We start from the raw sequence: 14056 nt of genomic DNA, 5'->3' as shown, positions 1-14056 counted from the left end.
AAACATGCATCATTTGATTCACAAGCCAAAAAGACAATTCTCATGATTTAGAAACATTAGCTTTGTTAAAAAAAAAAAACACATGAACAAAAAAAATCCAGTCATATGATCAGAAAGGACGATAGATAGACGGACAGAACCTTTAATTGGGCGGGCGCTAGGACCGCGCAGCCTCCCGTCATCTAGCCCGTCAAGTCAGTAAAAAGCGGCTGGAGGCGCGTGCGGCCTTCCACACGCACTCTGCCGGCCGACAAATTCACCTGTCTCGGCTTTGACAGTAAAACATCTGACGGCCCTCACTGGCTTCTCCTCGCTTTCTTCCTCAGGGGACACGCAGCAACACCTCGGCTCGGCGTTCCGAGAGAGAAGAGAAAGGCGAGACTCGGCCTCCCTTCCCCGCCCCCCTTCACGATCTCCCCGGGGTCTTGTCGAGCGTGTTGTCCTCGCCTCTTGTGTCGTTCATGCGGGGTAAATCCTTTGGCTAGCTCGGCGCCGTGTTGCCTTTCGGTTTTTGGGAATTCCCGCAGTCATAGCGAAGATGGAGTGTGCGTGGAAGCCAGACGAGCAAGGACTCCATCAGATTTTACAGCTGCTCAGGGAGTCGCAGTCGCCGGATACGTCCACACAGAGATCCGTCCAGCAAGTATCCTTTTATTATTTGTGCCTTTTTGTTCGGGCAGGCTAGCTTTAGCCGATGCTAGCCGGGTTGTTTTGCTGTTACATTGTATCTACGCAGGTGCCGACCTGTTGTCGATTTTGTTTTGTTATGAAAGTCATTTATTTGTACTGTCAAAGATGAGCAGCGCACTTGAAATGTGTGTCATGTTATGATGTGATTCATCCAATATTTGAGCATATTTTCAAGGTTGTGTTTAGTCAATTTGACCCCAGGCAAACCCATTCATTGGGCCCTCCACGTTCCTGTACTACTCAAAAGAAAAGAAACGTTTTTTTAATGCACATCTGAACACTTAATTGTCATTCTTTTGGACTCCTTTATTGCATCAGGTATCCCTCACGACTCTCCCTTTCTTCTGTGGCGCTTCATCTTGTCCATTATGGACATTTTGAAAAACGATAAAATCTCTAGTGCCTTTTCTAAAGACTGTTTACGACCCCGCTCAAAACTAGAGCATCTTGTCTGGCTCTGTAATGCTCTGTTTATACATCTTGTAAGCTCGACCTCTTGCCATTTGGCCACATTTGCCATATTTAGTCAGCAAAGCAAGAATGTGCACAAATGAACGCCATTTGCTAATATGGACACTTCTGCCCCCTCCGCAGTTGTGTATTTATTACAAATGCGTCGTTCTGACCATCCAAAATGGTGGCAAGTTTTCAGACACTTCCAGAAAAAGTGTTATTGTACTCAGTCGTTCTTTGGCTGCGCTTGAGGGGATTTCATAGTTTTAATATCTTCAGCAAATGTCTGCTGGGACCCCAGGGTGAACTCGTATTGGATTGTGTGCGTGCGTGTGTGTGTGTGTTGGTCACATGACATGGCAAATGCACTGCTACACACACACACCTTTTTGTTCTGTTCTGCCTCTTTTCCTCAACCACTTTTTTTCCACAGAGACTGGAGCAGCTGAACCAGTTCCCTGATTTTAACAACTACTTAATATTTGTTCTGACCAAGCTCAAATCGGAAGGTAAGGCGCCCGTGACGTTTTTGTTCCTGGACGCAGCGGACAGCCTGCGTCATGATTTCTTTTTTACGTAAGCGCCCCGACGGTCGTGACTGGGCTGACCCGTCGGCCGCAGATGATGAGGCGCTCGGGGAATATGGGTCGCTCTAATTTTAAACCCGATTCCTGGCAGCGCTCAGGCCGCTCGCTGTCTGCACTGCAGATGATCTCCATGTCCGCAGTGTCAAGACATTTGCCGTTAGGGCCCGCATTAGTCTTTCATTTTCAGCGTCGGATTCATCTTGTTGTCTGTGTCTCCACTTTTCTCCCAAAAGGGTTTCATGGGGTTCACCTTCATTCATATATCTCTCTCTTGTCTTTTCTTCTCTTCTCCCCCGGCAAGACGAGCCCACGCGCTCTCTGAGCGGTCTCATACTGAAGAACAACGTGAAGGCTCACTATCAGAATTTCCCTCAAGGGGTGTCCAGTTTCATCAAGAACGAGTGCCTCCAAAACATCGGTGACTCCTCGCCGCTCATCCGCGCCACCGTGGGTAGGTGGCTTTCTCTTTGGCTGGCTTTATTTCTTCTGGCCGCAATGTGCAAATTGTGCATTTTCTTTTCAAACAGGCATTTTGATCACCACCATCGCATCGAAGGGAGAGTTGCAAAACTGGCCGGAGCTTTTGCCCAAACTGTGCCAGCTGCTGGATTCCGAAGACTACAACACGTGTGAGGTGAGACGGCGAGTTTTTATGTGTGTAAAATGTTCAATAGAAGTTGACGGATGAAATTTCTATAGGGAGCAGCATACTAGCCACAAAATGGCTTTCAATCAAAATGCTGAAATATTGAACCTTCATCAGTGAGTAAAATCGAATTTCTTGACGCCAAAGAAAATAAAAATTGCTGGTTGCCAATTTGACTTTTTTTGGGGGGTAGCCATGTTTACCATGAGTAGACCCAAGCCTTTTTTTTTTTGTTGCTATGCTTCCGATTCTTCCTCGTTGCGTGTGGAGCGCGGCATTTGACAAGTGGCCATAAAACAGGAACGTGTACATAATAACTCAGCTCCTCAAGGTCGGCGTTTGATCCAACCGGTCGACCCTTGAGATTTCCAGGTGCTCCCATCAATAACGTCCTGCGATGACCTCATTTAGGAAGATTTAGACGGAAATAAAGTTCCCACCCAGCCGTCACCAACGCAACCTCCATTATGAGCCACCGGCAAAGGTCTTCTCCTTCAAAGCCGCACGTGTCGCCTCGCCTCAACGACGACGCTTATTCCCGGGCGGAGATTTAGGTCACGGCTAAGAATCGCGCCGTGCGCCGGCCGGGCTTATCATGCGGCAGCAAATGTGGCAACTTCTCAAAAGAGCGAGGCTGTGATTTTGGAAAGCAGCTTGGACGCGCCAAAGCCTCTTAGTCGCCACCGGCAAACTTGTGGCTAAAATGTCGCCGCGCTCGTGTTGCTTTGTGACTGGCTTTGTTTTTAGTTGCGCGAGTTGGTCATGCGCTGGCTCGCTCGTGAGGGTTCTTCCATCCACCCGTGACTTCCAGAGACATCCAGGGTGAAACTATCCTTTTGACGATTGATCGTTTATGAGTTGCAATCTTGCTCAGTTTGCGCCACATTAAATCAAAATACCATCATCCAGATACTTTCCGTGCTGTCGTGAAAAAATCCACACGATGACCATCTTGTGCGAAAAAATTGTCATTCATTTTTTATGACGCCCCCGACACCTGAATTGTTCTTAAAAAGCCGAAACCTCTCTCGGCCAGATGATTAAACAAAAGAGAAAATGCCCATGGCGAATAAACTGAGCCTGCCTCAAACCCAAAAGGGAAACTTATTGTGTCATTTCAATGAAAGTCTCAAGGCAAATTTTTTGTTTTTGCTGAATCACTTTGGGCAATGGCGCAGTTATGAAGACTCAGAGGGCCAATAAGCAACATCTTGTCTTTTGTGCCTGCAGGAGATCCTAAAATGGCGGCTTCACATCAAAATTGTGGACTTGCCGTGTGACTCTGACCATGTTGAATTTTTGTTTTTGATAGCGAGTCACGAAAGACTTGGGAACGGCCAAATGAATTTCAAATGGCCGCTTGTTTTTTTTGTGGGGGTCTCCTCACAATAGGCACGCCTCTGCAAAATGTTGGGAATTTTACGGGAAAGCTGTGAAAAGCCCTTCAATGTCAATTTCACTTGACATCTGACCTGCTGGGTTTAAAGGGTTAAGCCGTCCCCGAAGCGCCGCGCCGTGCCACGCCGGCAGTCATGGCTATAAAAAGAGCCCAGCAGGTGACGGCAGATTACTTTATTTAGATTGGGTGTCCACTTATTGCTTACAATGCTCGTGGGAGGCGGAAGGCTCTATCAATTTATGTTTCTTATTTCAGATTTTTCAAACCGATTTTTATTTTACGCTCGTGCTACATTTTGATGTTATTCCGAGAATACCTAAGTTTCGATGAGCGATTTTAATATGTGGGGGCGCGTTGCTTTTTCACGGCGGGTTCTCCACTTAAGCTCGGCATGGCTGGAATGCTCCCGAGACCACGCCCACTTTGCTTCGCTTCTCTAATGACACGGAGGATCCCCCAGCATCTGGATGACTTATTCATTCATCTTTTTTTGGCAGCGCTATCCTGATGGCAGTACTGCCATGGCAACGGTTGCCATAGAAACCAGTTAGGAAGGTATCAGCCCGCTTTGTCGCTCGTGACACTAATGTCTGCAGTCTCTTGCGTTGGCATGCGGAGAGAGGGAGTGCTTCGCCATTTGTGGAAAAGAAAATTATTCCCTGAAAAAAAAAAGCAATTTTTTGGCTTTGTTGTTCCAGGGAGCCTTCGGAGCCTTGCAGAAGATCTGCGAGGACTCTGCCGAGATCCTGGACAGCGACATGTTGGATCGTCCCCTCAACATCATGATCCCCAAGTTTTTGCAGTTCTTCAAGCACAGCAGTCCCAAGATCAGGTCGATTGACATGGGCCAATAAAGTTGCCTTTATTGTCATGGTAGCACGCACAGAGACAGAGGCTGCTTTTAGCAAAGCCCGCTCGCCCTCCGGCGCAACATGTGACCGACGCTTTGCCGTGCTTTGACAGGTCTCATGCCATCGCCTGTGTGAATCAGTTCATCATCAGCAGGACTCAAGCCCTCATGCTGCACATCGACGCTTTCATCGAGGCAAGTGTGACGGCCGCGTCGCATGATCTCGTGTTCCAGTCACGCTGTGTAGCATCCAGTCATAAACTCTCTGTTTGTTTTTCTGTCGCACTTAAGATGTCAGTCAGCTTCTATTGAATTTTCCGGACTTAGATTTGATTTTGTTTGCGCAGGATGTATGTCGTCTGGATGGACACTAACATTTTAGTTTTGGTCCAACATAAAAGCAAAATAGCAGCGCTAGCAATAGCATATGCACCCGTAAGCTAGCAGGGCTAATTCGTGAGACACAAACTGTTCATATTTTGATTTTGTTGAGCGCTCCCCCCCCCCCCCCCCACCTCTGTAGAACCTGTTTGCGCTGGCCACCGACGAGGAGCCCGAGGTGCGCAAGAACGTCTGCCGAGCGCTCGTCATGCTGCTGGACGTTCGCCTGGACCGCCTGCTGCCGCACATGCACAGCATCGTCGAGGTGAGCCACGCTAGTTTACCTATTTGGAAAAGCTGCACGTATGGCCGGACTGGCCATCGGGCGCCCCGAGAATCTCTCTAGAAGGTTTGATCTTTGCGCAGTACATGCTCCAGAGGACGCAGGACCAGGATGAAAACGTAGCTTTGGAGGCCTGCGAGTTCTGGCTGACGTTGGCCGAGCAGCCGGTCTGCAAGGAGGTGCTGTGCGGACACCTGTCCAAGTAAGACGCAATTGATTTGTCACGCCCTCCGACCCTGGCCGCTGATTAAGAACCACGACGGTTGACCTCGGCTGTGAACATCCGTCACGTGGAGTAAAACGCTCGTCCTTGCGCTTTGTCATGTCCTCCGTCCCGCAGGCTCACGCCGGTGCTCGTCAACGGGATGAAGTACTCGGAGATCGACATCATCATGCTCAAGGTCGGTCGATAGCGCTGAGCGGGAAGTGACCTGCGAACCCGGGATATGACTTAGAGACAAATGACTTTGGCCTCAAGCGAAAATGTTTGCGATGGCACAAAAAACTTTGATGACGTATAGATTGCGTGATGATACGACTCGGTTATGTTTTAGTGGCCTTTCGCATGCCTCCGCAGGGCGACATCGAGGAGGACGAGGCCATCCCCGACAACGAGCAGGACATCCGCCCTCGCTTCCACCGCTCGCGCACCGTCGCCCAGCAGCACGACGGCGACGGCATCGAGGATCAGGAGGAGGACGACGACGACCTCGACGACGACGACGACGCCATGTCCGATTGGAATCTACGTGAGTTGGCGGCGGCGACGGGGGTTTCTTTAAATGGCCGACTTGAGCGGAGCCGGCGTTCTCAGGGAAATGCTCGGCGGCGGCGCTGGACATCCTGGCCAACGTGTTCCGGGACAACCTGCTTCTGCACATCCTGCCGCTTCTCAAAGAGCTGCTCTTCCATCCCGAGTGGGTCGTCAAGGAGTCGGGCATACTCGTGCTGGGAGCCATAGCTGAAGGTAACGGAGACGATGGAGACTTTGTGCAACAGAAAATGTCTGCTTGTCCGTGATTATTTATTGGCTGCTTTTGGGCAGGCTGCATGCAGGGAATGATTCCGTACCTCCCCGAGCTGATCCCCCACCTGGTCCAGTGTCTGTCGGACAAGAAGGCGCTGGTGCGTTCCATCACCTGCTGGACGCTGAGCCGCTACGCCCACTGGGTGGTCAGCCAGCCCCCCGATGTCTACCTGAAGCCCCTCATGACCGAGCTGCTCAAGCGCATACTGGACAGCAACAAGCGCGTGCAGGAGGCCGCCTGCAGGTAAGCGCAAATCACGAGACACAAAGGAGCGCCGAGGTTTGCTCACCCCCCCCCTCGTGTTGTCCAGCGCCTTCGCCACCTTGGAGGAGGAGGCGTGCACGGAGCTGGTGCCCTACCTGGCCTTCATCCTGGACACGCTGGTGTTCGCCTTCAACAAGTACCAGCACAAAAACCTTCTCATCCTTTACGACGCCATCGGCACGCTGGCCGACTCGGTCGGTCACCATCTCAACAAACCGGTAATTTGCAGCGTAAATCCAATCCGAGGAGAATTTCTTCCTTTCTGACTTGTATTTGTCCCAGGAGTACATCCAGATGTTGATGCCTCCTCTGATCCAGAAGTGGAACCAACTCAAGGATGAAGACAAGGATCTGTTCCCGTTGTTGGAGGTGAGCAACGTCACGCTTTAAGGCATCAGCGTGCTCTCGGCTCAGTCCGACCCACTCCGCCTCTCCTTTCAGTGTCTGTCGTCGGTGGCGACGGCCCTGCAGAGCGGCTTCCTGCCCTACTGCGAGCCCGTGTATCAGCGATGCGTCAACTTGGTCCAGAAGACCCTCGCTCAGGCCATGGTGAGCACAAAATAATAAGAAGAATGAAAAGAAATACTCCAAATGATTGTAAATGGATCCTCCCAGCTGTACCAGTCGCAGCCGGAGCAGTACGAAGCGCCGGACAAGGACTTTATGATCGTGGCTTTGGATCTCCTCAGCGGCCTGGCGGAGGGTTTGGGCGGCACCATTGAGCAACTGGTCGCCCGCAGCAACATCCTCACCCTCATGTACCAGTGCATGCAGGTGAGAGGCCTCCGCTCGAGCCCGAACAAACGTCGGCAACTTATTGCTTCTTTTGTTTTTTCCACCCCGTCATGCTCAGGACAAAATGCCCGAAGTGCGTCAGAGTTCCTTCGCTCTGCTGGGCGATCTGACCAAGGCGTGTTTCCAGCACGTCAAACCATGCATCGGTACGTTTCTCTCGGCCAGACAAAGACGAGCGCTAACAAACGCGTGCTGATGGTCTTCTTCTTTCAACTCAGCTGACTTTATGCCGATACTGGGCACCAATTTAAATCCGGAGTTTATTTCTGTCTGCAACAATGCGACGTGGGCAATAGGAGAGATCGCTATACAAATGGGTAAGTACAAAAAAAACATTGTTTTTATTTTTATATATATATATTTATATATTATTTTATTGATTTTCTTTTTTTGCGCAGGGCCCGAAATGCAGCCGTATGTTGCCGTGGTGCTGCACCAGCTGGTAGAGATCATTAACAGGCCCAATACGCCAAAGACTCTTTTGGAAAACACAGGTACCACACTGTGGCGGTACTGAGCCCGGGCCAGAGCGGCCGCCACGCATGCACACACGCACGCGCGTTTCAAGCCTCTGCCTCTCACCAGGCTGCGACCGTACCGGTTCCTCCGCCTTCCTGTTAAGTATGCAAAGCCATAAGATTCCAATCTTGATGATGACCAAGCAGACGAACAAGGCACCAGCGTGTCCTGAAATAATCACGATCTCGTCTCTAGTCTGTTTATCTGTCATTATTCTGTTGTGTAAACGGCAACAGGTTATTCCGCCATCTAGCGGCGGGCCATATAATTGTTCTGGCATCACATAACTCGTTGACGGAAATTGGGTCAGTTCCTGTGTTTGGATATCAAGGCTTTAAAATCTAAGGCAAACATTTGCGAGTCAAACATTAGCAGGAACCTCGCGCTTGTACTAACCGCCACTTTCTGGAAGCGCACACACATACACACACATGCGCGCGACGCATTTGAGACCATCCAAGGTGACTCTTTGCTCTTGTGACTTTAAAAAAAAGAAAAAATACAAGACGCAAGGGCAAAGTGTCCGTAAAAGAGGAATGGTGTACACGTCTTGCTGTTTGTTTGCCGTCAATTTCCTTTGTTGCTTTTTTTTTCATGGATGTTAAATGTTGTCGGGTGCACGATTTGCCAGCCAACAGTGAAACGCCGCAAAGCCTAGATAACAATGATTCAATCCGGAATCGGTGAATGATTAGTGGAGTCCAAGTTGAACATTCCAAGCAGGCGCTTGACCTTTGAATCACGCCAGTGCCCTTCCAGTAATCATTCCTTGTCCCATTCACGTTGCAGACAATCGTGCACCGGACTTAAGATAAAAAAAAAAAAACAATAGCGTTGCCATCTGCTTTCTGCATGTGTCATTGGACTTGTTCCCAAAATCTGCCTGCTTGTTTTAATGAGAATGTTGCATAGTTTTGTGTCTTCCTTAAACTTAGGTCCTCGCTCCTCTTCCTCCTCCTCTCCTCTTCCTCCTCCTCCTCCTCCTCTATGCCTCATACCAACCTGCTGTGCCTGGATAGTGTCCTCCCTATCTATCCGCCATGTAGTTGGAGTCATGTTGTCATTTCTGTTTCAAAAAGAGCGGCAACAGCGGCAGCAGCGACAAAACACACACACACACACACACACAGTTCTGTTTGTTGTGTATAATTAACATTGGTGAGTTTAAGGGAGAAATGTGCTTGTGAGGCACGAGTGGCGACATTTGATTCCAAATGGACTTTTTTGGATGGCTTTTGTCCAAATAGGTCAAGCGTAAAGTTCAGCGACCAGCAAGATCTTTTTATTGGCCAGACAAACATTTTAATACAGTGACATGTTGACTTTCCAGTGTGCCACAGTCATTAAAATTCATAAATATAGAAAACGAATATGTTTCAAAATAAAAGCCTTTTGGATCCCTGGCGTATTTGGACAAAAGATACCGGTTTTCAATTTTTTGGGACCCAATTTGTGTCCCCCCGAAACGAATTTCACAGAAAACCCTGCAATTTCCGTCCGACGACTGTCTCTGTCCGACTTGTCGATCAATGTGTTCTCCCTTAAACGTGTTTTGTATGTATGTCCTATGTTTTGCATTCTACCCTCCTCGACTGCAGGGAGCAGTAGTACGCTAACGGCCAAGTGAAATCTGTTTTTCTGATCATGCACAGACAGATTGTGTTGATTTTTATGTCTCTGAGTTATGTGTTTTTTCTTTATTTTTTTCTCCTCCCCACTCCCCCCTCCCCCTCCTCCTCATTGCTCATGTCTTGGTTGGCGTTTGGTGGTGTGTAACCGTGATTGCGTTACCATAGCAATAACAATTGGTCGTCTTGGTTACGTTTGCCCTCAAGAGGTGGCACCCATGCTACAGCAGTTTATAAGACCCTGGTGTGTATTATTCAATCTTTTTTTTAATTTCATTCATCTTATCTCTGTTGCTCTTCTTTCTCTTTGCTGTCGCTCTCCTCTCTTAAAAAATGTCCAATTTGTTTTCTTCTTCAGTTTTGTAATCATTGCCAACCATGTGACTAACCCTGTCCTCTTTTAGGTCTTACTTGTGTTTATGTTTATTTTGCCCGAGCGGCAACTCCACGTTATTGTGTCGAGTTTTTAATTTTTTTGTCGTTGTCCACCGTTAGTCGCTAGCAAATGTTTTTAACTTAGCAAATCACAGCGGGATGTACTTTAAAGTGCTTCCTGTTTTCTTTTGAAATTGACAAATGAAGAAGCCCATTATAGCCAAGAGTTTGTAAGAAATATTTTTTTTCTTTCTAAAAATACAATTAGAGGTGTAAAATGGGGCCAGGGGAAAAAAAATAATCACTTCACTAATATTGTACTGTCAGCATAAAAAGCTTCCGTCCCTGTCGGCAGGTGCACCTCCCTGCGCAACATAAGGGACAACGAGGAGAAAGATTCGGCTTTCCGAGGAATTTGCACCATGATAAGCGTCAACCCGGGAGGTGTGGTACAGGTGAGATAAAAAAAAAAAAACAACAACAATGTGTCAAATTGCCTCACATCTTGCCATCTTCTTCTCACAAGGATTTTATCTTCTTTTGTGACGCGGTGGCGTCCTGGGTCAACCCCAAGGAAGATTTGCGAGACATGTTCTACAAGGTAACAAGGTTGGAAATGGACCACTTTGGAATATTGAATCAGTGATTTTGGTGTGGTTTGATTGCAGATCCTTCACGGCTTTAAGAACCAGGTGGGCGAGGAGAACTGGAGGCGCTTTTCCGACCAGTTCCCCATGCCGCTAAAAGAGCGCCTGGCCACCTTCTATGGGGTCTAAAAAGGGGCCGGGGGTCAGTTGTCCACCGCGTATAAAACAAGCGTCGTCGATTCACCATCTGCTTCTAAATAATGTTTCTTTTTCCATGCAGGTCTTTGATGTCGGGAGAAAACATAGGGAACCTCTTTGACCCAGGGAATACCACGCCCTTTACCAGGGGGGAGGATCCGCCTAATGGGGGAGGGGGGTCGGGTGCCGGGCCGCACCCCGCTTCACTTGGCGGGGCGGGACGGGACGGGGTGGGAGGGTGGCGCTACTCCCAGTGGGCCTGCGCGGGAACAGGGGGGAACCGATCGGGGAACCAAGGCAAAATAACCAAAGTCGCCATTCATTATCACGTCGTCATCGTTTAGCTTTTGAGTTTCCGCAATTTCCGCGAGGTTTTCCTGACTCAAGCGGAACTCGGTCCCCGCCGGATCTTCCGGAAGAGCGTGCGAGATCCTTTTCAATCAATTTCCTCCAATGGTAGCAAAATAAGGAAGTTGAAATAGGGTGAGAATTAAGGCAAGGAAAAGAAATAGCTGCCATTTTACAAATGTTAAGTGATGTTACCTTTTCATTTTTACGTGAACAAAAATGCCATTGCAAAATTGTAGTTAAAAGAAGCAAGCCATAATGTTGCGAGTCTCAATTTTAGAAACGTAACCGAACCTCAACTGTGACTTTGACACGAGTGGTCGTAATTGTTTGAGAATAGTTGTCGTTTGAAGTGTTATGCAAAACACGAGAAATGAAAGATGAAGAATTTGACAAAAATAAAGAATAGTCATAGTTTACAAAAACAAGTGCTGTTAGGACAACCGTTGCAGTAGCATGAAAGTCATCATTTTTCCAGCGTCAATTTGTAATTTTACATCAAAATGAAGCCATAATTTTACCCCTCAAAAAGTTGGCATTTTAGGAAAATAAAGCCGTCATTTTCAAGAACAAAATCTGAATTTTACAATCTTTGAATTTTATAAGAATGACACAATTTCATGGAAATAAAGTCGTCATTTTATAGGAATATTTGTAAACAATTCCAATCGTTGGAAAGGTCACACTACACTTGTATAATATATTTGAGCATTTTTAGCCTCGTGATATCTGAAAAAGTCCTACTTTTTCTTTCTTTCCGTAAAACTATGACTTTTTTGCCGTACTATTCTGAATTTACGTGACAGATTAGAAAAATGGTGGCAGAAGAACAAAAGTGACGATGCAACCGCGATGGTTTCCCCAATCCTTCTTTCTTCGTGATGTCGGTCGGATCTTAGTTGTCGTGTCTCGTGCATGATGTTTTTGTTTTTTCGTGGGGTGGCGGGTTGACGATGCACTCATTTCACGCATGTCGGTGGCCCCCCCAATTTAGCGGCGAATTAAACGTCGCATTAAGGAAAATGTTTGGGACGTCGTATGTGTTTGGTCCTCCCTATCCTCGCTTTGGAAATACTGTGAAGTCAAAATGTTTGAAACAGCCTGAATGTATTCTGTAACCATTTGGAATCAAGCATTTCCCCCTTTCTGCCCTCTGCTGGCCAGAGTAAAAGTATTTGAACCCTGGAAATTGGAGCTTATTACATGTGAAATGATGCTGCTAAAATGTTTCATTTGAATGCAAAAAAAAAAAAAAAGGTCATTGGATTATCTTCATTTTATGACAAAAACATGTACGGCAAAACCTCTAAAGTCCAATGAGGAGCAATGTTTAGATTTGCTAACGATTTTTGTTATTCTTAAGCATTTCAAGAGGCCATTATTTTTTTTTTTTAATCAATGGCTATTTAGTTTAACAGCCAAAATATCACAGAATCTTTTTAGTATCATTTTAGCGTTGATAAATGCCATGTACGCATTTTGAATTTGGATTGATTATCTTTTTGGCAGGCAATTTTGGTACCAATTATTTTTCTCCATGTGCAGGTACAACCATTTAGTGTAAGATTTCTTAAAGATCATGTCCAAGGCTTAGGAGTGGTCAGTAGCGTTGGACTTTAGAGGTTCTCAATGGCGCACTATGGAATACTCACAGGCCAATTCCTCGTGTGTGTACGTCACTGTTTGTCTGTCACATTCCAGTGTTGTGGTTGCTGCTTCATTGTGTGTGTGTGCGTGTGCATGTTCTTGGCGATTTTGCTACATGAAGATGTTTTCTACATGTGATCCTCAGGTCATTTGTGTTTGCCGGTTTTAGTGTTTGAAGCCTGCCCCTCTTCCCTTCCTTTGTGTACAAAAATAAAAGTTCTTTTTCAATGTTCTCATCGGCAACTCGGTTGTAAAAAGATGTTAAAATGGTTAAGCGAAACGCTCATAATGTGGCCAAATGCATGAAGTTGGAACTTCATAAAACTGAAGTAAAAATATTGGCAAAATAAAGACATTTTTTTGGTTTGGTTTTTCAGGAAAAGTTGTACATTTTTAAGTCGTAATTCAAATCATGTCATTTTACATTACAGTTAAATGTTCTCAGAATACATTTTGAGAAAATAGAGAAAACATCACATTTATGATAATAAAAGAATACAATAAAATTGTAATTTTATGATATTCTTAATCTGACAGCCGTATATTCATGAAATATAATATTAGAACGTTAGGAGACTAAGGTAATAACTTTACAAAAATAGTCATCATTAATAGAACTTGACCAAAATGGTGTTAACTTTAATAAAAAAGCCACAATTTTCCAGGAATAGCCATAGTTTTACATGAATGTCAATTTCACCAGAATGTCATCATTTCTCAAAACAAAGTTAGATATTACCTAAAATTTCCCCCCCTTTTTTTTTTTTTTTTGCAAGCAACTGGCAACTTAGTTATCTGCCTTCAAATTTTTTTTTTAATTTGCTGCAAAAATAAATATGAATTTTCTACTCTAACGGAAAAACACAAAGTTAATACAAGTATGCGCGCCAAATTTAACCCACCTGATATAGATGATCTGCATTTTTGTTTATTTAATAAGCTGCTGTAATAAAATGGTTAAGAATCATTTTGGGGCCACCAAATCTTTTGAATCATGCAAAGAATATATATTGTACTGTTTTTGTAATATTTGTAAGACGACATAGTGGTTGGTGAGTGTGAGACTGGTTACCATTGCTTGAATCTGTACATTGTTCCAATAAATCGTTTACATGATGACCTGCCTTTTTTTTTTTTTATGTGGAAAACTTAAATTTGGAAATCATAATGCCTTCATGGAACAAACATTGCCATAATTTTACTAATCATTATGCAAGATTTGGGGGGAAGCTGCGAGAATTAAGTGGCAATATTACTGAAACAAATACATCATGAGAATTGAGTCGTAATTGTACACTTGACGTTGCAGTTTTACGCTTTTCGTCAGACTCTAAACGCATCTCAGAGTTTCCTGAACGTCACTGAACGCGCCATTACA

General features: G+C 45.9%; 1 protein-coding gene across 2 annotated transcripts; it reads left to right on the top strand.

Moving 5' to 3' along the window:
- The first annotated feature begins 187 nt into the window (after nucleotides 1-187).
- tnpo1 (transportin 1) lies at nucleotides 188-13794 on the top strand. 2 transcript variants are annotated; one of them, XM_085927156.1, is made up of 24 exons: nucleotides 188-643; nucleotides 1577-1652; nucleotides 2032-2181; nucleotides 2258-2364; nucleotides 4474-4607; nucleotides 4739-4820; nucleotides 5149-5271; nucleotides 5373-5491; nucleotides 5630-5690; nucleotides 5867-6038; nucleotides 6104-6256; nucleotides 6335-6560; nucleotides 6628-6799; nucleotides 6864-6950; nucleotides 7023-7130; nucleotides 7197-7355; nucleotides 7435-7522; nucleotides 7595-7693; nucleotides 7775-7870; nucleotides 9692-9767; nucleotides 10254-10353; nucleotides 10425-10499; nucleotides 10567-10687; nucleotides 10766-13794. In XM_085927156.1, exons 1-23 carry the CDS (start codon nucleotides 539-541, stop codon nucleotides 10672-10674), a joined length of 2676 nt encoding a protein of 891 aa, XP_085783282.1. In that variant the 5' UTR covers nucleotides 188-538; the 3' UTR covers nucleotides 10675-10687; nucleotides 10766-13794. The 2 variants fall into 2 exon arrangements, 1 of the variants encoding a protein (XP_085783282.1); XR_015067835.1 differs by lacking the exons at nucleotides 9692-9767; nucleotides 10567-10687; nucleotides 10766-13794.
- The last annotated feature ends 262 nt before the right edge of the window (nucleotides 13795-14056 follow it).

The sequence above is a fragment of the Syngnathus leptorhynchus genome, chromosome 12 (genome assembly GCF_054491065.1).
Source record: "Syngnathus leptorhynchus isolate UIUO chromosome 12, UIUO_Slep, whole genome shotgun sequence".
Lineage (NCBI taxonomy): Eukaryota > Metazoa > Chordata > Actinopteri > Syngnathiformes > Syngnathidae > Syngnathus > Syngnathus leptorhynchus.
Note: the sequence above shows the minus strand (reverse complement) of the source record. Positions and strands in the feature narration are given on the sequence as shown.